Consider the following 24818-nt stretch of genomic DNA (forward strand, 5'->3'; position numbering starts at 1 on the left):
AATGTTTATTTGATCCCTACCACCAGCACCACATAATTGCATAATCTTTCCATGGTTACACTTATGGAGCATTTTCCCAAACAACTAAGCTATTTCATTAAAAAATGTTATAGTATGGCTTTAAAAGGTTCAGAAACCCCTTGCTTTGTAAAAGGGAACATGCAGAATTTCTGGATACAGCAAGAAAAACACTTTGGCCTAAAATACACCCTGGTTTAAAATCTGGAATATTGGTGTAGGGAGATGAAAGGCAATTTCCCGTTGGCCTTTTTTTTTTTTGTAGGGTGCAGAAGAAGGAAATAGGAATAGAAAGTTGAACTGTCCCAGTAGTTTTCTAGGAGAAATAGCCTTAATCCAAAATTCAATAAGAAAAAAGCTTCACTGATATTACTGTAAATATACTCCTTTTATGGGAGGTATTTGAAGTTAAGATATGTAAGTATAAAAAGAAAAGATTAAAATTAGACCTGAAACTCCAAATTTGTAACCAGAACGCAAAGGATCACACAATCTGAATTTACTTAAGACTGCCTTCCCCACCACCGCTTAGTGCTGGGGATTGAGCCAAGGCCTTATACATACTAAGCACTCACTCCAACCCCCATGATTGTCATTTGTGGTCCAGAAAATGTATCTCCCACCTCTATGAGCAAGTCTAGATAATCTCCCTCAGGAACCTCTGGAATGTGCATTAGAATCCTAAAGCCCCATCCCCCAGCCTTGAGCACAGTCACAGAAAGGATTTTGCCCTTAGTTTACTTGACAATTACTTTTGATCCCACAGTGAAAAAGTCTACCTTCTGAGCAAGGGGTGGGTGGAGGGCGGGCCTGAGATGCTCTCAAGTTACAGCCTTTCCTCCTCCCCTCAGGAAGTAAAGTCCACTGGCAGGAAAGCCTCAACTGGCTCTGCCCTACAATGCTAACTTGTTTTCACAGTGCAGCGGAATGAAATGGCTTAGAAAAAGAGTAACTTTCTACGAAATAAGTCTGATTTATTTTTCCTCCTAAATTGCCTTGTCTGCAGGGGATTCCTTTGGAGAGCACAACATCAAAGGTAAGGTGGAAATGGGATTGTATGCTGGGTTGATTTTCTACAAGGAATGAAATGACCAGCATCTCTTCCTGTCCAGCTTGCTCACTGGACAGCCATTCCGCACACTACTGATTCTCCTTTCTCCAGAAAGAAACCGCCTGCTTTCAAACTCAGCGGGAAATAACAAGTGCTGCACCCCTTCCTCAGAACATTTAGATTTTCTTTTCACTCTATATACATTTTATTGAACTCTTCCTGAGGAGGTAGAGAATACCTCATTCCTCAATGCTTTCACATTTCTCCCCTAAGAACAAAAACAGTCCCAGTAGGACCGTAAGACCATCATCATTCCCAAAAGATCCATCTCAATACAGCACCCTCTACTAAACAAGTCATGTTTCAGTTTCCCCAACTGCCCTTTTCAACTTTTTTTTTCTGATGCAGGATCCATTAAAAGAACAGGTATTGCACTTGTCATGTCTATTCGGTTTCTTAGAATAGCAATAATTTAGCAAGTGCTTTATAAAGGTATTTCCTACCCTCATCCTGCCACCTGGCCCCTTATTTCTGTAGAGTCAATAGTTTGCTAGAGGACCAGGAGGATGACACACAGCTTCTAGAATTAGCTTGCAGCCCAAGGAAGAATCTTGTGCACAATTGGAGGAGAGGCCACTCAACAATCAGGGAGGTCAGGCTTTATAGTTAACTAAATCCTTAGTTATGTCAGACATGTGTAAACAGTGAGTTTACTGTTTACCACAGAGTTTAAAGGGTTAGATCAGTTTCTTATCAACTGTCTTGGATCTGTCACAGAGATCTTCCTGCACTTAAAACAGAGGAAACATCATGCTGAAGAGGGAGGGGAAAACCCCATATTACACTAAAACCTTGGATGGAGGATGGGGATGGATGATTGTGTTTCATTTTTTCCTGGTAAGTATCTGCTTTCCTTTTCAACTGCCTAGAATTTGGTGGAGAAAGCCTCAGAGTGGCCTAACAAGATCACTTAGAAAATCCTTAGTATCTGAGTGGACAGCAGGCCAGGAACTGTTCATACTACCAAAGTCAAGAGGCCCATGCTAGGCCAAAGAGAAAGCTGAAATGTTCCCCTTGAGTAAAAGCTAAGGGCTTCTATCTAGTACTCTATTCTTCCTACCATTGCTTAAACCTAGCAAATGCTCCTGTCATGATCAGCAGGCTCTACCTTAGCTACATGGTAATTAGGATTTGGGGACAATGATACTTTTAATCATCATAGATGTAGCACTAGGCAGTGTTTAAAAAGTGCCTGGCTCAGCCCAGCATGAACATATAATCCTTTCACTGACAGGGATGGGTACATTTCCTCAGTTCAGCCTGTTGCTTACTTTCCAACCTCCCTCTCCCGATAACCATAACTTAAACTAGAATTAGACCCAGTGGGTACTTGATTTGTCTGGAAAGGAAGGACATTGATTCCAAAAAGGGAGATTATTTTTCTCCTGCAGCCATAAGTAACTAGACTAGGCATTCCATTTTATAAGTTAACTTCATTCCCTCTTTCTTCCTCTCAGGGTTGCTAAATGATAGTGGTGATGTATGTCATCTATGTATCTATTCTAGAAAGTTGGTAAATCCTATCATAGCTGTGACCCAAACAACCCTGCACAGCAGCACCAGCTCCACATTTTTTTTTTTTTTTTTTTTGCTACTGGGAGCTGAACCCAGGGGTGCTTTACTACTGGGCTATATCCCAAATCGCCTCCCCCCCGCCTTTTTTTACTATCGGACTGAGGATTGAACCCAGGGCCTTGTGCATGGGAGGCAAGCACTCTACCAATTGAGCTATATCCCCAGCACTGCACTCCTTCAAAAGACTTTTAAATTTTTTTTAATTTTTTTGAGACAGGGTCTAAGTTGCTGAAGCTGGACTTGGATTTGTGATCCTTCTGCCTCATCCTCCCAAGTCACAGGGATTATGGTCATGTGCCATGATACCTGGCTTCCACAAATTATTATGTGTCCAAGGTCTGCTCTATTAACTCTGGAGATGCATTCACACACATGCCCTCTATCTCCTAAAGCAGCCCCTAGCCATGGGAGCACAGGTCTTGATGACAACCTGATATCCACAATGTGGACAACTAAGTATCTATGAATATCAGAGATGGAAAACATCATGCCCTCTCCCTAGTGACAGAACCGGAAGAACAGAGATACCCGGCAAGATTTATGTAATATGAAATTCATAACAAATATAGAACTATCTAATAAATATCAGCTTCATTACCAAAGAATAAGGAATGTTTCTTACTAATACGGAAACTAAAGATGCCCTACGTCTAAGAGCCCTTTCTGGCGAGGCCACTTCCTAAATCATATTCAGCAGTGTTATGTGTACATTGTTAGCAAGGGTCACTAGTTGTTCCACCTTTCTCCCCAGGAACCACCCTTTCATATATTATCCTCTATGGCTAGGAAATTACTTGATCTTACTTGCTGGTAAGAAAAGCTGGCTAATAACCAGATTAATAAACAATGCCTTATTTGGGGAGTGATGCACAAAATATATCAAGACGTTAACAATGAGAGGTAAGTGCTCACAGTGGTAATGTGGATCCTTAAAGGACTATGCTTATAGTTCTGTATGAATCACAAGAATATTTCTCTATAACAAGTTAACTCCTGAAAACTAAGTGAAAAATAACTGAATATGCTTAAGGAAGCTCTCTGCAGGGGCAGGGGATGTTAATTTACTGTTTATAACTACTTGTATTATGTGTATAACTATTTTCTATATTCAATCTATCTCACTAGACTGAACGTTCCATGAAGGCAGGGACCATGCCTACATTGCTCACAAGTGTACAATATTGTACATCTAGCTCTACATCTTCCTGGGACATACAGTAGGTACTCACTAAATACCTGCTAGTGAATGGATAAACTGATAATATAGTTATGAATAACCAAATGAGGGCAGATGAAATCAGAGCTGGGTAGGGTCTTGAAAGATATGCTAAAATGTTATTTCTTATCTTGAGGTTATGAGGTGCTAATGAGGAAAGTTAAGTAGGGGATGATGGAATCAGGTTTGCATTTCAGAAATATAGTTCTGGTTGCTGGGTGGATAATGCCTAGAATCAAGGAGATCGATTGCGGGAAAACAATAAGGTGCTGAATAAAGGCAGTAAATATGGATCTAAGCAAATCAAGGAGACCTTTAGACTTAACAGTTATTAGATGTTGGGGAGGAATCAAGGAGTCCTGGGTTGCTTGCCTAAGTAGATGATGAATGCAATTCACTGAGTTCGAGGACACAGGAAGAGATGGGTATAATGTGAAGATAGCTTGGATGATTTAATATTGGACACTTGAGTCTGAGGGACTTATCACCAAGAAAGTGTTTGGCATGTGTGTACACAAGATTTGCACAATCTGTGTCTACAGCAAACATGGTACTTTTAATTTGAAGGTAAAAGATGGGTAAAAGTATCAGGGAGAGGAGGGACTAGGACAAAATCTTTTGAAAACCTGATGTAGAGAATGAATCTGATAGCCCACTGAGCAAACAGAGAAGCACTAATCCAGAAATTTTCAGAGAAAATGATATGCAGAAGCAGCTAAAAGGAAAAATATGATCGAAATGACAATTATATGAATTAGTTTAGTAGTAAAGAAGTCTCTGGTAACCTTGATAAGAGCCATTAGGGTAGAGTGATGGGACTGCTAGGACTTCAGCTTCAGTGGAGAGGTAGCATGAGAAGTGGACACTCCCAATACTCTTGTTTAAAAGCTTGTAAAGGCCAGGATAAATTAGGATGGTATTAGATGGAGACAAAGGGTAGAAAGAAGTGCTTTGTTGTTAAATAAAAATAACTCTGACAAAACCTGGTGCTGATTCCAGAATGGGTTACTGAGGCTAATTCAACTCCTCTCAAAGCCAATTAGAATGATCTGGTGAGGGAGGTCTTGCTGGGAGGGTTGGGGAAGACCTGTAGGTGTTCCTATTGGGTTCAACCCAATTACCATCTCTTAAAAACAAGCCAGGAATGGTGGGGAACTCTTGTAATCCCAGCAACTCAGGAGGCTGAGTCAGGAGTTCAAAGCCAGCCTCAGCAACTAAACAAGACTTTATCTCAAAAAATAAAAAGAGCTAGGGATGTGACTGAGTGATTAAACGTACCTGGGTTCAATCCCCAGTCCAAAAAATAAATACAAATTTAAAATATTTTTTAAAATAATAACAAAAAAGACAATGAGGGAATATATAATTTCTAGTTTTGGGTTTTTGTTTTTTTTTTTAAACCAGGGATTGAATCCAGGGGTGCTTAACCATGAGCCATATCCCCAGCCCTACCCCCTTTTTAATTAAGTTTGAGAAAGGGTCTCGCTAAGTGCTGAGACTGGTTTTGAACTTGCAATCCTCCTGCCTCAGCCACCCAACACTAGAATTACAGTATGTGTCACCGTGACCAGCAAGGATTTTTGTTTTACTTGGGGGTTAGCCATTATTTCTATCTCATATGGACTCTGGTAAAGGAAAACCCACCAACCTTGGTCTAAGACATGTGATTAAGCTCACGATTCAGATTGATGTAGTCTTTGTCAATTAAGGGAAAACATAGACCTTAGGAAAGGTCTTTAATTTTTTTAGTTGAAATAAAAACAAAGGATAGAGGTATCAAGGGAGTGGGACAGATGGATGCAAGAATTCTGCCCTTGACCTTAATACACAATGGAAGACACAAACTCAGTTTTGAGAGATAGACTGTAGCTATTCACAGTTGTTATAACCAGACATCAAGCACAGACTAAAGAGGAAAGGTACTAAACCACAGGCCTGTAGCTAGCCACATTCGAGCAGATAAGAACACAAGTCAGCACCCTGTGGACACCAGAACAGAACCCACATCCACAGAAAAAAGAAAGCTTATTTTGCAGAATGACACCTCACTTGAGTGCTCTTTGCTCATGAGAGAACACAATCTGCTTTAAACTAAGAAACAAGTTGAAACTTGTATTTCCTAGCTTGATTTTCTTCATAGAAGTGTTCTTGGAAGAAAATTATGGTTATAAATGGCCTGAATTGGGGAACTGATTGTCTTTTTTTTTTTTTTTCTTAACTTTTGAATATCGAACCCTGATGTCCATAGCACTTTGCTTTCTAAATAAGTTGTGAAGTTTTGGCTGGACACAATGGCACACAACTGTAATCCCAGAAGCATGAGATACTGGGGCAAGATTGGAAATTCAAGGCCAGCCTGGGCAACTCAGGGAGACCTTGTCACAAATAAAAAGGCTGGAGATGTAGCTGAAGTGGTACAGCACCCCTGGGTTCAATTCCCTCTGCTGGAAAAATGAGGAAGAGGAGGAGAAATAGCTTTTCACTGCCTCCAAGCTAATCAGAATTCCAACAAAAAGTATTAGTAGTCTGTAGAAAACAGGCCTCAAAAGGAGCAGTTCTTCTTATGGAGGGAACGAGAGGGACAAACAGGAGGATTAGGTGGGACAAAGAAAAAGAATGGGGCACAAGACCAAACTATAAGGTGACTATACATCCCTATTAAACACTGCTATGTTGCTGTAACTAAGCACTGTCATTCTCAAAAGTGTTTCAATTTGGAGCCAGCATGATAGCACATGGCTGTAATCCCAACCACTCAGGAGGCTGAGGCAAGATCACAAGTTTGAGGCCAGCCTCAGCACCTTAGTAATAAGATCCTGTCTCAAAAAGGGCTGGAGATGTGGCTAACTGGTAGGAACACCCCCGTCCCCACCCCATTACCACCAAAAAAATAAAAAATAAATAAGTGTCCCAATTTGGATGATAAAAGTATATTCACTAATTATATATCATGTTGAAGGATGGTACTTAGCTTAGGAGCAGAGTTAAAACAAAGCTAGACTAAGAACTGACAGGAATAATTGCTCTTCAATAGTTACCACAAAGATAACTGGAGTAGCTGCCTTTAACAGATGCCAAGAGAATTGGACAGTAAAGCAGTGGTGGTTTTGAAGTCAGTCCATCTGAGTACACATCTCAGCTCCTGTAACCCCACCTTGAGAAATTTTCTCTAAACTTCAACTTTCTGTTCTTTAATACAATATTGACCTATTCCACTACATTGAAGAGGATGAGGTACTTTCATGTAGCATGCTTAACCACTCTAAATAGGAATGACTCTCCCCCAAAATACAAGATATGTAATGAGGAACCAATAAGGCAAACCAGCAAATACTAGACAGAGCAACAGAACCTCTAGCAGCTGCAAACTCCCCTCTACTGGCTTGCTCAGTATCTAACTTGGGACTTTTTGGTCTGTTTTGATTTAGGTAAATGTGTTTGTGATGGGGATGACCAAGACTTTTGCAATTTTCTTTGTGGTCTTCCAAGAAGAATTTGAAGGCACTGCTGAGCAAACTGGTTGGATTGGATCCATCATGTCTTCACTTCGTTTTTCTGCAGGTATAGTTATCAATAAGCTTGCTATCCATGGAAAAGGACCACAAAAAGCAATTCCATGAAGACTCTTCTGTTAGTCCTTTAAGACTTACATGTTGCTAACATTCAGGTTCACTTATTAATATATATTAATATGTAATGCTGAGTAAGAGATCGCAATGTTTATCATTCACTTGGTACCAAGTTGGGAAAATTATACAGAAAGAGTCTCACTGAGTTGCTTAGAGCCTCGCTAAGTTGCTAAGGCTGGCTTTTGAACATGTGATCCTCCTGCCTCAACCTCCCAAGTTTTGGGGATTACAGGCATATACCACCATGCCCGTCTTCAATTATTTAATTCTCTGGTTCAATTTTTTTTTAGTTGTATATGGACACAAGTATTTTATTTATATGTGGTGCTAAGGATTGAACCCAGTGCCTCATGCATGCAAGGCAAGCACTCTACCACAGCAATAGCCCCAGCTCCGCTGATTCAATTTTTTATGCCTTATTTTCTTCCAGTCTGGCAAAGCCTTATTATAAGTCCAATGAGCCAGGCCCTCAACCTCAAGTTAGAGCATTAATCATCTAATCACATTCAAAACAAAACACAGAACCAATTCTTCCTCCTTTATGATTAGTATTCAAACTTAGAAGCCACTTAGAAGTTACTAGGTCTTTAAAGAGTGTACATTAACACTCCTCATTGTTTCTTTTAGATAAAATTCTAAATTCCTATGCACTGAATTCCCAGGTTGAGTGAAATACAAGTATTTTAAAGACTTATTTACAAATCACATAGAAAGTAAAAATTCACTTTTTCATCTGCATGATATTTGTTGGAGACTTTGTCAGTAACTGGAAAATCTTTTCCTTCAGAAATCTTTGTTCACCACAAACAAATGTATACCTAATATTTTAGACAGATTTCTATAGGTATTAGACAGTTTGAATTTTACTGTATGTTTATTAGACATTAAGAGATTAGGGATTTGTTTATTTCCTTTTTTCAGTTTTGAAGAACTTTTATTTACTGATTTCTAATAAATTAATCCATAATAATAATAAAGACATTTATATAGACCCTTACCTTATTCTAGATTCTGTACTAAGAAATTTTAATTTGTCCTATGTATTGTGAATATTTTATTTGTGTTTGGTATGTGTCTTTTTTTTTTAAGAGAGGGAGAGAGAGATAGAGAGATAGAGAGAATTTTAATATTTATTTTTTAGTTTTCGGCAGACACAACATTTTGTTTGTATGTGGTGCTGAGGATTGAACCCAGGCCGCACGCATGCCAGGCGAGCACGCTACCGCTTGAGCCACATCCCCAGCCCTGGTATGTGTCTTTAATCCTTAAACATAAAAATATACAGAGTCTTTAAAAATTATGTGATAAAATAAATCAGTCTTTCTTGATTAAAAAAAAAAAAAAAAGCAGCCATCTAGTAAAATCTCATATTGTGGCAGTTTTATAATGCATTTTCAATAAGATTCTCAACAAACCATCTTACTATCCTTTTAAAAAAAACTTTTCAGAGGGGCTGGGGATATGGCTCAAGTGGTAGTGCGCTCACCTGGCATGCGTGCGGCCCGGGTTCGATCCTCAGCACCACATACAAACAAAGATGTTGTGTCCGCCGAGAACTAAAAACAATAAATATTAAAACAGAAAAAAAAAAAAAAAACTTTTCAGAAAGCAAAGTAGTGTGAACTAGTAATGTTAAAAAACCCAATACAACTTTTTTTAAGGATACATAATATCCCAAAGTAGAGTTTTTTCCTTCTTTCATTTAAATCACACACCAGAGAATAAGGGATGCCAAAGCATGTTTACCCAGCATTTGCCTCTCTTTCTTCTCCTAAGGTCCCCTGGCTGCCATAATTTGTGAAATACTTGGAGAGAAAACTACTTCTATTCTGGGGACTTTCCTTATTACTGGTGGCTATCTCATCAGTAGTAGGGCTACAAGCATTCCCTTTCTTTGTGTGACTATGGGACTTCTACCTGGTGAGTAAACTGTAAACAGAAGACTGTAAGAGATGGAACAGGAACCTTCCCTTCTACTACCTTTGGGTCCTGAACTCCTAGTTACATTATGAGATCCAGAATATCTCACTGCACTAAATCACCTATTAAAGTAACTAGTAAAATTAGATAAAGTTTAATTCCAAATTCCTGGTTTTTCTTTTAGGTTTGGGTTCTGCTTTCTTGTACCAAGTAGCTGCTGTGGTAACTACCAAATACTTCAAAAAACGATTGGCTCTTTCTACGGCTATTGCCCGTTCTGGGATGGGACTGACATTTCTATTGGCACCTTTTACAAAATTCCTGATAGATCTTTATGACTGGACAGGTAAGTCAGTCTAGGTTTCTAAACTATCAGCTCTGCAAGGTTTAAGGTTCAGTCTCTTCATTTGATGACTAGAATGATATAGACTTCAAGAGCAATTGATTTCAAAAGGTATTGGCATAGTATGTGCAAGGTCCTGGGTTCAATCCCCAGCATTGCAAAAAAAACAAAACCTAAGCCAGGCACAGTGGTGCATCTGTAATCCAGGCAGCCTGGGAGGCTGAGGCAGGAGTATCAAGAGTTTGAAGCCAGCTTTACCAAATTTAGCAAGGGAAGCAACTCAGTGAGACCCTGTCTCTTTAATAAAGTACAAAAAAGGACTGGGGATGTGGCTCAGTGGTTGAGCATCTCTGGGTTCAATCCTTAGTGCCAAAAAAGAAAAAAAAAAAAAGCTTGAAACATATTGCCAGAGAGGAAATGAGCATATCTATAGTAAAGATGCTCCTCTTCCTTTGAGAATACTCCACAGAAGAATCTCGAAGCTGGGTGTGGTGGTATATGCCTATAATTTTAGTGACTCAAGGCTCAGCCACGAGGATTGCAAGTTTGAGGCCAGACTCTGCAACTTGATGAGACCCTTCTCAAGATAAAAAAATAAAAAGTACTGGGGATATAGCTCAGTGGTTAAGTGCCCCTGGCTTCAATCATGAGTAATAAGAAAAATGAAATGAAATAAAAGATGAGATCTTGGGCAACCTGCTGATTTTGTCAGTTCACACAAAGTACCTCAGAATTCACCAGAGTTCAAACTCTGAGAAGATGGGGGATACTCTGTGCAGCTAGAAACACCCTGCAATGGCAGTGACATCCTGGAGAAACAAGGCTTCCTCCTTTCCCCACCTCCCTAAAACATTTGCTTTTTTATATTTTCCCTTTGAGAAGAAGAAAAAAAAAATCTGGCTGGGCACAGTGGCACACATATGAAATTCCAGCAACTTGGGATGAGTGAGGCAGGAGGATCTAAAGTTAAAGGCCAGCCTGGGCAATTCATGAGACCTTATCTGAAAATAAAAAGGCTGGGGATGTAGCTCAGTGAGAGTACTTCTGGGTTCAAACCCCAGTGCTGGGGGTGCAGGATTCTGGAGGAGGTACAGGAGATGGAGTGGGAGGGGGCAAGGAAGAAAAATCTGCATTTTAAAAATCCCTCTTTCACTAGACTACATAGGATGAAACGGAAAAAACATTTTTTATAAAAAGAATATAATGTTCTTTAATAGTTAATCAGATTACCTATTTATTTTGTGGAAGTGAAGACTAAAGCCAGGAGCACTCAACCACTCTGAGCTACATTCTCAGCCTTCATTATTTTTATCTTTTTTTTTTTTTTTTTTAATAATTTTTAGTTGTAGACAGGCACAATGCCTTTATTTTTTATGTGGTGCTGAGGACTGAAACCAAGGCCTCACACATGCTAGGCAGGCACTCTGCCACTAAGCCACAACCCCAGCCCCATTATTTTTATCTTGTGGACAAGATCTCAACTTTAAAAGCTGGCCTCACACTTGTGATCCTCCTGACTCAGCCTCCCAATTAGTGGTATTACTGTGGCCTGGCTAATATACGTGTATATTTTATCTACACAGTGGTTCAGTTGACTCTTTCCTTTCTAAAGTAAAAAAATTATTCAGCTGACAAATTCATAAGATGAGAGAGAAGAGCTTAACGCCTGTTCTCACTCTTAGACACACCATACATGAAGTCACAGCTTTGGTCAGGAAACCCTGAAATCAAGTAAGAGAAGTTATCTATTCTCTTTCAAAAAAGTGTTTTATTTTTTAGTATTTTTTAGTTTTAGGTGGACACAATGTCTTTATTTTATTTTTATCTGGTACTGAGAATCAAACCCAGTGCCTCATACATGCTAGGTGAGCGCGCTACCACTTGAGCCACATCTCCAGCCCTCAAAAAAGTTTTTAAATGTCAAGACAGAAGGCTATCATCTTTTCTAACGCTGTTTCCAAATGCTTCCTAGCAGTGTACTTTCTGGTTTTCTATGTCCAAAGGACTCCATTGTTACAAAGACACAGCAGTTACACTTAGGAAGCAGAGTATGTTTCCAAAAATTATCTGAACCTATGAACAAAAATTATTGTGAACCGAGAGGTTGTTTTTTCATGTCTCAATTTCTTCTGTTTAGGTGCCCTTATATTATTTGGAGCAATTGCATTGAATTTGGTGCCCTCAAGTATGCTCTTAAGACCTATTAATATCAAAAGTGAGAACAATTCTGACATTAAAAATAAAGGTGGCAGTTTGTCTTCAAGTGGTCCAGAAGCACAGTGTGGAAGAGAAACACCATGCTTCAATGAGGAAGAGTTTTCCATCAAGCATAGTACTATGCAGAAAGCTGGACAACCTGCTAAAACTACAAATCAAAATGAAGAGTTCAACAATGGGCCTGACAGGAACCAATTGTTACTAACCACTAATGAAGAAAGTTACAAGACAAAGGCTATTTCGTGGAACTGCAAACGACTCTTTGATATATCTCTTTTTAGGAATCCTTTCTTCTACATATTTACCTGGTCTTTTCTCCTCAGTCAGTTAGCATATTTTATCCCTACCTTTCACCTGGTAGCCAGAGCCAAAACACTAGGGATTGACATCATGGATGCCTCCTACCTTGTTTCTGTGGCTGGTAAGAAAGCCTACTTTAACTTCCTATCTAGAAGGAAAAATGAACTTGGCTTTAATAAAATTTTATTAAAAAGATCAAGAAAAAGTCCAAGCCAGATAGATATGATGGCACGCACCTATAATCCCAGTGGCTCAGGAGGCTAAGGCAGGAGGATCACGAGTTCAAAGCCAGCCTCAGCAACCACAAGGAGTTAAGCAACTCAGTGAGACCCTGTCTCTAAATAAAATACAAAATAGGGCTGGGGATGTGGCTCAGTGGTTGAGTGCCCCTGAGTTCCATCCCTAACACCCCCTGCCCAAACAAACAAAAAAGGACAAAAGTTGCAGGAAGCCCCCCCCCCCCAAAAAAAAAAAAAGTTTTTTGAAGCTAATGGGAGTTGTCAGGGTTTTTCCCTGCACATATTTATCTCTGTACTTTGTATATACACTCAGAGCTACATAGTGGATCCTAACCCAAGTCTTACCTCATTCTTATGTGTCTGATCTAATAGATATACACTCTATTGGATAAATACCAAATTTTAAAGAACTGGTGCTTGCTGGGCATGGTGGAACATACCTGAAATCTCAGCAACTATGGAGGCTAAGGCAGGAGGATCCCAGGTTCAGGACCAGCCTCAGCAACTTAGTGAGACCCTGAGCAACCTAGCACAACCCTGTCTCAAAAATAAAAATAAGGAAGTCTGGGGATGCAGCTCAGTGGTCAAGTACCCTGGGTTCAGTCTCTGATGCCAAAAATAAAAACATAAAAAAACTGGTGCTCAGTGGCCACAGCTACTCCAGGAACTAGAGAACCCCAGATATTCATTATAGTGCAGGAGTTGAAAGGATTGATTCTGGAGCTTGACTTCCCAAATCCAGGATTGTGCTTATTAGCATTTTCTAACTATTTGACCTTGGACAAGTTACTTGCCTTTTCAGTGCCTCAATTATTTCTTCATCTGTGGTATAGGAATAATGACACCTGCCCTTATAAGGTCATCAGGATTAAAAGTATAATGTATATAGAGGCTAGCATGGTGCCTGGCCCACAGTAAGCATTCAATAATGTTAATATTTGTAGATAGGGCTGGGGATATGGTTCAGTGGTAGAGCACTTGCCTAGCATGAGCAAGTCCCTGCAATCAATCCTTAGGACCCCCAGGGGCAAAAATTGTAGCCAAGTATTATTTCCCCTTAAAATAATAGTAAGACAGAAAAATATGGAACAGTCACCAGTGGATTAGCTGACATTAAGGAGGAAATAGTTCTAATTATCTGGAAATTCACAATAATTCAACAGTAACTTTTCTTACTAACTTCTTTGAAAATTTACCAAGATAAAAGATACTCTGCTTCAGTCAAGTAATGTTGTATGCACAAGAGAAAATGCCTGGCTAAAATAATTTTTCTGTACTACAATGTCTGGCAGAATCAAGTTAGATCATATTAACTCTAAATAATGGAAACAAAAGTCTTAATATACAACATTCCCAATATGTACCCTACAAAATGATGATAACTGATAGCACCCATTTTTTAATTCTTTTTAATGAAAGAGTTTATACATGAACCATAGAAAAGAATGTGAAATTGAAACAACTGGAGTTCATGCTATTTATTCTTAGTGAAAATCTCAGTGTTATATTAGCTTCTAATAGGATAAAGGGTTTAGAATGCTGTACAATGAAATGGAGTAAAAAAGAATGTGGTTCTTAAATTTTATTTACTATATGATAGCTCCAGTGTTCCAAATATAATCTCCAATTTCTAAACTTCTTACATATTTTCAAGTTAAGCATAATAACCTTAGGAGATCCTTACCCCTAAAGTTTCATAATCAATGATAAGAGTCCCAACATCTATGTTGTTTTAAACTTAAGGCTTTATTAATTTATTTCCCAATCTTCCACCACTTAACTTCCTTAGAACACTGACCTAAGAGTCGACTAGTCTTTTAGAAATCTCACTTCCTCATTTCTGAGACTTCTTAGAGGAAGGAACTGCAAAGCCCCTTGAGCCCAGGGTCCTCTGTAACCAGGGATTCCCAGTTGGGTGTTGTTCTTCCTAAACACAATCAGAAACACCACCTGGTAACTTAATGGTTTCCTACTCAACTATGAAGAATATTTTTTGGCATTTCTGTATGTGTCTGGAGTGTTCAGAATGTGTGTAAATCATAGATCCTATTGTGGAAGACAAATGAAACCATCCCCTCCACCCCTCCACCCCCATATCCTGGAGTAAAGATGGGGGTTATATTATTTGAGGAAAAAAGATGCCTTCTAATTCACATTTTTCAAAGGGGCTAGGAAAATGAAATCAGGATTTCCTAACCTTCTATTTTGTTCCAGGTATCATTGAGACAGTCAGTCAGCTTATTTCTGGATGGGTTGCCGATCAAAACTGGATCAAGAAGTATCAATACCACAGGTCTTACCTCATCCTCTGTGGCATCACTAACCTGCTTGCTCCTTTAGCCACCACATTTCCACTACTTATGACCTACACCGTCTTCTTTGCCATCTTTGCTGGTGGTTATCTGGCACTGATACTTCCTGTACTGGTAAGTAGACATATCATTAACATTGTTAAACCACTTAGTACAAGTAATAGTAATAATCTCTCCAAAAGAAAATGTATTACAATTAAAAAAAAAAAAAAGGCTCAAAAACCCTGTAACTAGCTATATCCTGTCTAGTTTTTCCTCTTACCTTGAGGGGAGGGAGGGTGAGAACTAGTTAGTTGGGACAGAAAAGGAATGACAGCAAGAAAGGGCTCAGCAGGATTCCATTTTGCTCATCCATCTCAGGTCAGTTTTGCATTCTTTCCTCTCCTTCAGCTCCAGGAGTCTTTAACTCCTAGGCACAATGTAAGTTCTCAGAGAACTCTTCAAGAGAAAAGGGGATTTTCTGATCAGTGTGGCTTTTCTCTTGGTGAGATTATTGCCTTGGTCCTGTGTACTTTCAGGTTTTTTTAATCTATCTACCTACCTACCTACCTATCTATCTATTTTTAAGTACTGGGGATTGAATCCAGAGGTGCTTTACCAGTAAGCTATATTCCCAGCCTTTTCTTTTTAAGACAAGATCTCACTAAGTTACTGAAGTTGGCCTAGAAGTTGCAATTCTCCTGTCTTAGCTTCCCAACTTGCTGAGATTACAGGTGTATGCCACTGTACACAGCTCCCCTGTTTTCACCTCAAATGGAACTGTGTTCTTGGGATTGTTGGGAAACCCACAGGTTCTTCTTAAAACCAGGTCCTCAACATGCTGGAAAACAATCCCTAGGACATTTTTGGCCTGATATTACCATTAGTGTAAGTGCTATAACGACACTGGAGGCAGCTCAGGCAAAACTCCAAATTCCTAAAGCCAAAATCAACACTTTGTAATATCTTATTTCTTAAAACCTATGGTACTTGGCTACAGTAGATTTCGGAGTATCACTGTCAGCTCAGATTGTAAATTACCATTTCCTTTAGTAAAGGTTCAGGGAAAGAAAAATACTCAATGACACCCTGTCTCAAAATAAAAACAAGCTGAGGATGTGGCTCAGTGATTAAGTTCCCCTGGGTTCAATCATCCCTAGACCAAAACAAAAAACAAAACAAAAAAAAACCCAGAACTAAATTCCCAATAAACTGAAAATACTGCCTACCTAGCAAAGTTACTATTCCCTACTTGATCTCTGCTTTCATTATACTGGGGACAAAAACGCCATCCAAACTACCTCAGAAGTCATAATATTCATAGTCTGAGACAACATAAACAGTACTTGCCCCTTTGTAAGTCCAGATGTCTATAGAACTTTATCTTTAATATGGCTAATGCTGAATTCTAATGCCTGCAGGTTGATCTGTGTAAGAATTCAAGAGTGCACAGTTTTTTGGGACTTGCTGGTTTCTTTGCTGGGATTGCTGTCCTTTCTGGACCACCTACAGCAGGTAAGGGCTGAGCCACATTCTGAGCAAATTTCAAAAGCAATAAAAGAAAACACTGATCCAGGATTAATGCTAACATGTAATGATAGTATAAGGTTAAAGAAATGGAATCTTAAGTATCTAATCTGCTCCATCACTATGACAGGAAAATCTGCTGTTTATCCAATAGATGTCCCCTAAGAAATTTCTTATATTCTTTTGGGAATTTTAGAACAAGGAAGTATGTCTGCATATCTAGGGAGGCAGTCCAGAGTCTCAAAGATTCATGAGCATCTTTTATAAAAATAAGAGTTACTCCCACAGACTTTGAAGGCTACAAACCTGATACCTTTGTTCTCTGATGTATATATAGCCATCCAGGGTCTGTATTTCAAAGAGGAAGGGAAAGGAGGCTAGCCCTTCATATTCTATCTGTAGCAATAGTGGGAAGATACTTGACCTAAAGGGCAGAATCTCTGTGGAGAGGATATCTGGGGCCACTGGTAAAAATTACAAGTTCATATAGTATATATTTGGGAGTTCTGATTAAGTTAACTTTAGGGCTGAAGTGTGATTTTACACTCATCTTTTAAAAAACTGGATATTTTGTGCTTACTGAACAATTTATCCACAACCACTAAAATTTTGACTACTCACACAGTAATATTTGTAGGAAATAGCCTTAAATGTTAAGTTTCTTACACACCATAGGTTCTCTCTTTGTGTGTGTGTGTGTGTGTGTGGTGCTGGGGATTGAACCCAGGACCTTGTGCATGTGAGGCAAACACTCAACCAACTGAGCTATATCCCTAGCCCTCTTAATATATTTGTACAAATTACTATAACATGAATCTCCAGTTACCTACAAAAAGGAATTTAGACTAAAATTCAATTTTGCTGCTTTCAGTCCTGAAATGAGACAGAGAAAGGATGGATTTTTCTGATCTCGCCCTACCATCACTTCTTAAAAACTAAGTTTTATAATGTTACATTTGTTTCTCTTACTATTAGAAAAGGGAAATAGTAGTAGAAAAAGAACATAAACTTATAACAGGAGGAAAAAAAATACACCATTACCTGAGATTTAGTTTAAGTATACTCTAAACATAAAATCAACTGCCTTATTTGCATTTATGAACACACCCTTTCCCATGTTGTTTCTTAGCTTATATTTTACACCTGTAAAGCAGGCCAAAATTTTCAAGTAAAGCCCATAATTGAGACACGCACAGAGGCACACACCTGTAACCCCAGCAACTCAGGAGACTAAGGTGAGAGAATCACAAGTTCAAGGGCAACCTTGGCAATTTGGTGAGACCTTGCCTCAAAATAAAAAATAAACAAAAACTGGGGATGTAGCTCAGTAGTAGAACACCCAGGATTCATTCCTCAATACAAAAAAAAAAAAAAAAGGCTTGAATTGTCATCTAGGAATTAGTAAAAGGAATCAACATACTAGAATTGCCCAGAAAAGCTACTTTATGGCTAACATCCAGATCAGTGTGGTGCAGAAAACAGTTCAAATATAGTTTGTTGATACATTCTTTCAATTTGGACCTTTCTTTACTGGCTGTCCCAACAGTGGCCTTGGAACTTTTCAAGTTCATTAGGCCAAAAGTATAATAACATAACAGACACCAAGACACAGAATATCTTATTCAAATGACAAAGGCAAATAATATAATTACAATATATTTAACATTATACATGTTCTTGTATACATCTTAAAATGTTTAAAGAGTTCAATATATATGACAAGACAAGGCAAGTTTTGTGGACCCCTGCCTAAAAAGAAAAGGCTGTAGGTGCATATGTGGGTCATGAATCAATTTGTTGTGTCATGATCTTTTTAATTTTATTTAATGAAAAAGAATAGACTACAACAGAGATTAAGAAAGAGGGTTATCTCTTTATTGTGAAACTTTTATTTCATCCACATACACACCTAAATAATATAGAATGAAACATAAATTTCTTATTGTCAATCAATCAGCAAAAAATATTTGCAAGCCTTTTACTACCCAAAGTCCAGCATACCCTAGAACTATTTGTGAGGATAAAAAGAGCTCATGATAAATATTTGTATCAATTTTTAGAATATTATTTAGGCAATCATAAATTTTATAAATTCTACAAAAAAGTTAAAGGAAGTTAATAGACTTAATTGATAATTTATATATAGATTTTTATTTAGTCCAGGAGTTGTTCATAGTACCACAAACAAGATTATAATATACCAGGATTTCTCATTGAATATAATATTGTGCCACTAAGTATCTTGCTGAAGGAAGAAAGTTCAGGAAAGTCCTTATGCTTCCCCCCCACCCCCGAGTTTTCCCCCTTATGCTGTTAAAAGTCATTCTTCTGTGAAACAACAAAAGGGATTTACAACTGCCATTAGATTTGTTTCTAACTTCTGATTCCAATAGCAACTACTGAAGGAACACCAGAAATGTTGACGTAACAGATTAACTCACTTCTCAAAGGGTATGGGCATCTTACTGATGATAAAATACTGAATTGTCAACCAAACTTAGATCTTCAGAATTGTGTGAGATTCTCATTTTTTACTTACCTAGATCTGTTATTACCAATTGAAAAAGCTGAAATTCCTATAAAAGATTACAGACATTTTTTCATTAGGAATCTGGCAAACAGTAAATCCTCAGTGGGAACACTAGTTAAAAATGGAAACATTGATTACATAAACAATATTTTTCTCCTTCCTGTAGGAAATGAAAAAAAAAATCTATATAACATATTTACAAATTCAAGGAAATAAAAAGCATAAAATATCCAATAATTTTAAAAACATACTTTTTAGTATTAAAAAATACAAATGAAAATTATTTATATATCATTCTCAACTCTGACTATGACAAGAAATAAGTGTAGCAACCAAATTCATTATCACATCTTTACTGAAAATAAAGGGATTGAAAAGATGGAATTGAAAACTTACCCTTCCTATACATACTCCTCTGTACAGCACCACCCTTGCCCACTCCAACCCACAGTCCCTTCTATCCCTTTCCAATATTCAGTGAAAATTTATTTACTAAATATTGAAATAGAGCCAGAATTAGACTAAGTCAGTTTTAGGGTTGTTCTAGGCTCCCAGACTCAGAAGGGACAGCAGATCTAAGTGTAGGCCAAATGTCATGGCTCATCCAAATGCAACTGCTGTTTTTGGCTGACAGTGTACAGCATCCAGAACTACACACTAACACTAAGATGGAAGGCTTGGAAGATTGTAAAAATGAAAAGGATTAACTATTTTAAAACCATATTATATTTTTAGTAGACCTCTACAACAAAAGTAAACCTGCAGAAAGCATACAATAGTGCCATGGGAAGAAAATTAAGTATATAATCATAATCTCCAATATACAAATCAGATGTAAACTATTAGTTGAAATTCCTAATTTTACATTCAAGGCACTTGACAAAGTTCTGTTCAGTTAAAAATAAAACCAAAGGCCGATATTACCTGCCTATAAAATAAAACTGAATGCAGTTCCCCTTGTTCAAATACTACCCATTCCCAACTAACAAGTGCATATATTATGCTAGTACATACTTTTGTATATGTATTTACTTATTTAAATCTATCACAAATAATTACTTGAAAACTCCCTTAAAACACCATAAATAATTATTTGATTATAACTGTAAATTCACTCAATAATTATCAAGCTATTTATTAGCACAACATTTTGCTAGATGCCATATGGGATACATAAGAGAAAAGTTACTCTCTCAAAGTCCTTCTGTGACTCTGGAGGTTATGGGTATGGTATACAATCTGCCACCTACACTGTCAAGACTTAACACTTAGGAAAAAATCTACAACTCATGAAACTGAGAATTATTGGAATCTACATTCTTCTACTTCATAAACTGGAAATTTGATTAAGCCACTGTAACCTGTCTCTCCATTTCTTACCTTTGATTGAAGATGTTGTAAGCCGCGGAACACTAAAGCCCTTAAAATATGTTGAAGGTTATCTCAATTAAGCAGGTGATTTCACAAAAGTGATTTTTTTTTCCTCGACACAACCTAGGAAAAACATTTCTAATCCTGAATACATGCAAGTCAGTTGTAGTCCAGAATACATTAAAGTTAACTAGTTTCTAAAGTAGTAGTACATCTCTTTCTTGCTACTACTTGCCAACCTCATATCTCATCAGAAATGACATGGAGTCAAACTGATAATATTGCACCAACTCTGTTTTATAGGAAAAATATGAAAATCCATTCTTTTATCTCTGTTCCTTTAGATAAGTAAAGATACAAAATAACTCAAACTTTTGATCTGCCATATATCTGTTTGGAGATTGGGGTAAGAATGAGACAAGTGGGAAGACACAGCCAAGTTCTCTGTCCTCCACATGTCCTGAGGAATACATTATACACTGAAGAGGCAAAACAAAATAATTCAAGCCATTTACCTATCTGGTGATTATTTTTCCCCACAAACAACAAAGCCCTCACAGAATTTCACTCTGATCCAGTATATCTAAGATTGATGAATACCTACAAAAACACAAAAAAAATTGATTCTAAATAACTCTCTATTGTGATTTTTAAAAATATGAGAGAACAGTTCATCCGTTGCAAATATAACACATTCATTCAGCCAAGAAACTGAGCCTCCAAATGCAAATAGAGACCACAATCCCCCCACCCCTACTGGGAGTTGAGCCCAAGGGCACTTTCCACCACTGAGTTACCTCCCCAGCACTTTTTATTTTTAAGACAAGGTCTCACTGAGTTGTTCATGCTGGCCTTGAACTTGCCTTCCTGCTGCCTCAACCTCCCTAGTGGGTAGGATTACCAGTGTGCACCACCAGACCATGTGAGACCACAAAATTATCATTAAATTATCATAAACTGTTAGACATTCCTGCTCAAAACAAAGATTACAACCATACATAAGGATATGACTTAGACTAATAATTCAAAATAAAATAATCTTTTTACTAAAACTTGTAGCACACAATTTTTTTTTAAACTCCTAGTAAATCTTATTGCAAATTTCTAGTGTCAGGCCTTTAGTGAGTTCTTGTCTTAAAAAGGTTTAAATCTGGTTATTCACATTTCCCAAAGTTGTTCCTATCATAGCACATATACAAGATATTTGTATCGCATACCAAAAATAAAAAGACAAAGCTGCTAATTAACAACCAGTGGCTCAATGGATGAGAAATCAACTAATTGTCTCTGTACACCTTGGAGGTTGGCCATTATGCTATATAGTGGTAGAAGTCCTGTTTTAAACTACGCAATCACAGAATTCCCAAACACTTATTTGAACTAACATTAAAGACCTTTGAGATTAAAGACCTTCTGGGTATAGTTTATGTTTTAACAAGATGACCAATAGTAAATTTACAATAGTAAGCCTCATACAAAGGATTCAGAACTCAGCTCAGCAACCAAATTCTGAAATATCTGGCAATATGAATACTTCTTAGGATGTCAAACTTTTAAGCATGTTATGGCTTAAGTCATAAAATGATGTAGACTGATTTTTAAATACTGACATTAAAAAAATGAATTTAGAATAGTTTATTGAACATCAAACTTGAAATATTATTCTTATTCTCTTTTGCTGACTTTAAGAAAACTGGTTTGGGGGTTGCTGGGAAGAATAGAGGTATTTTGGACTAGGCAGAGGGGAGGAGTATAGAGGTAGAATGAATCAGACATTATTACCCTATGTGCATACATGACCAGTGTGATTCTATATCATGTACAACCAGAAGAATGAGAAGTTATACTCTATGTATGATGTGTCAAAATGCATTCTACTATCATGTTAGGATAAAAATAAAAACACCCGGTTTGCAAAACTGTTAAAGAAAGCTCAAGCAAATCTTAATTGTTTTAAAATTATCACAGGAAATTGCTAGACATTACTGTTCAAAATAAAGGTTACAACCATGCATAAGAAAATTACTTAGACAATTTAAAATAAAATAATCATTATATAATAAGTCTAATTTTATTAGGCATGAATATGAATTAATATGCATATCAGATGAATCTGATGCAGACAGTCCAGAGACCTTGATGAAATGCTTATAGAGGGCTCTGGCTTAATAATTTTGCATCAGTTGCCAGTTCACTCTTCCTTATGTTGGCTATGTGAAACAATAGTCAGCAAGGAGTGAGGACTCACATGCATGTATATCATCCTGAATTACTGCTGGTACATTATCTCCTCCTCCTTTTTACATTCAAAACCCAGTCTTTGAATACCAACATGTATATATGCTTCCATGTAAATGTTAGAATACAGAGGCTTCTGAACTGCCAATAATTTCCTCTAAAAATATGTACTTAGAAATATTAAACTGTTTAGAGTTGGAAGTACATTTGCATATAGTCATTTCATACTGTTAAAAAAAAAAAAAATCAAACATACAATCTCCTTTTACTTTAAGTGGCAGACAAAGACTAGTTATTCCAGGTCAATAGACTGGATGTTTTAATACGGATGAAGCTCAAATTTTAACGTTATGGGGATGGGGTTGTGGCTCAGTGGTAGAGCAGTCGCCTGGCATGTGCAGGGTGCTGGGTTCGATCCTCAGCACCACATAAAAATAAAAAATAAAGGTTTTGTGTCCAACTACAACTAAAATACAAAGTATTAAAAAAAATTTTAACATTATCTAGGAGCCACTTAAATTTAAGATTGCTTATGACAGCTAATATAGGTTTAGTAACTCTTATCCAGAATGCCTGGGATCAGAAATGTTTCAGGGTTTCAGATGTTGGAATAATTGCATATTCAAAATGATATAGCTAAGGGATGGGATCCAAGTCACAAAATTCATTTATGTTTCATGTATATCTTACATATATAGCCTTAAGGTAATTTTACACAATATTTTATATAATTTTGTGCATGAGACAAAAGTTTCATGGTGTGTAATTTTCCACTTGCAGCATCAAGTCTGTCCTCAAAAAATTTCAAGATTTTGGAGCATTCTGGATTTGGATTAAAGATGCTCAATCTAGGGCTTGGGTTGTGGCTCAGTGGTAGAGCGCTTGCCTAGCATGTGTGAGACACTGGGTTCTATTCTCAGCACCACATATAAAGAAATAAAATAAAGGTCCATTGACAACAAAAAAAATATTTTAAAAAAGATGCTCAACCTAAGCCGTTGGAATGGTGCACACTTGTAATCCCTGTTACTGGGAAGGTGGAGGCAGAAGATCCTAAGTCCAAGTCCAGCTTGGACAACTTAGCAAGACCCTGTAGCTTGGTGGTAAAGCACCATTAGGTTCAATCCCTAGGTGCACCCACACATTAAAAAAAAAAAAAAAAAAATCTAGATTTCAGGAGAAACTCCTTTAACCAATTTGATCAATCAGTTCCTTCTCATACATTCTCATCACCCGAGCCTTCCCTTCATGGTTAATACCTCTCTCCCCATTAAACTTCAAGCTCTGTGAGGGCAGAGGCTATGTCTGTTTGGGCTCCATATCCTTAACACAGTACACTGCCAGAAACACAGTAAGTACTCAAATGTTTGTTCAAATACAAGAAGGTAATTAGTTCTTGCCTTTTTCTTTTGGAAAATAATAGCAATTCATGATTCTTTTGTTTTTTAAGAATAGTAGTATGCTAATAAAATTCACCATAAAATGAAATGGTATGTGCTCATTTTCTTCAACTTCCAGTGTAAGGTTGGAGATGAGTTCTAAGTCCATAATGACTTGTGCAGATATAAGTCCTTAACTCAGATGAAACTGATTTAACTTCATCAATTAGAAATAAGGTATAAAGCTTGAATAACTTTCTAATGGGTCACAAATCAGATTGGCAAGTATAAAAGGTTCCTTCCTTTGAAGTGGAGGTCCTGGCTGAGAATTACTAATGGAAAGATTTGCTTTACTAATAGAAACCATTCCTTCTTTCCAGGCTGGTTATATGATCGTATGCAGACCTACACAGGCTCTTTCTACTTCTCTGGCACATGCTATCTCCTTTCTTCAGTTTCCTTTTTCTTTGTACCATGGGCTGAGAAATGGAAAACCAAACAGTCTGACCAGAAAGACAGAGAACTACAATCAAGTGAGAACTTAACAAAAGAAAATCTAAAGGAATAAGTCAGTGAAAACCAAAGCCTGGGAAGAAAAGCTCCCTTGTTTGTAAAATAAAAAGGTAAACCAAGTAGTTTGGAAGACTCCATCTTGCTTTATCATTCTAAGGAACAGACATTACTGAGTAAGAAAATAACAGCAACTTTAAAATTAATCAGTTGAAGCACCAACCTTAGGTTTTACATGAAATCATTGGACTATATAATAAATTAATCCTCTCAATTGTGCCATAATTTGGTCACTAAAATATATGAAGATGAAAACCTTTTTTATTAAAGAAGAATGAAATACAGCCATTGGTTAACTAGAACTTTGAAATCTGAATATTAAAACCTTGCTTAGTGATGGAATG

The 24818-nt window shown here is 37.5% G+C and overlaps 1 protein-coding gene across 3 annotated transcripts; it reads left to right on the forward strand.

Moving 5' to 3' along the window:
- Positions 1–303: 303 nt before the first annotated feature.
- Positions 304–24539, forward strand: Slc16a4 (solute carrier family 16 member 4). Of its 3 annotated transcripts, XM_058586313.1 has the most exons (10): positions 1841–1966; positions 3830–3921; positions 7349–7481; positions 8691–8797; positions 9326–9469; positions 9654–9815; positions 11950–12450; positions 14783–14994; positions 16281–16374; positions 24285–24539. In XM_058586313.1, the coding sequence occupies exons 5-10, from the start codon at positions 9454–9456 to the stop codon at positions 24470–24472; spliced, it is 1173 nt and encodes a 390-aa protein (XP_058442296.1). In that variant the 5' UTR covers positions 1841–1966; positions 3830–3921; positions 7349–7481; positions 8691–8797; positions 9326–9453; the 3' UTR covers positions 24473–24539. The 3 variants fall into 3 exon arrangements, with proteins under 3 accessions (XP_046323091.1, XP_058442296.1, XP_046323092.1); XM_046467135.2 differs by lacking the exons at positions 3830–3921; positions 8691–8797 and adding an exon at positions 304–1054 and having other exon boundaries at positions 1847–1966; XM_046467136.2 differs by lacking the exon at positions 8691–8797.
- The last annotated feature ends 279 nt before the right edge of the window (positions 24540–24818 follow it).

This window comes from Marmota monax, unplaced genomic scaffold, assembly GCF_021218885.2.
Source record: "Marmota monax isolate L192 unplaced genomic scaffold, Marmota_monax_Labrador192_F-V1.1 WCK01_AAM20220418_F8-fsc00181, whole genome shotgun sequence".
In the NCBI taxonomy this organism is placed as follows: domain Eukaryota; kingdom Metazoa; phylum Chordata; class Mammalia; order Rodentia; family Sciuridae; genus Marmota; species Marmota monax.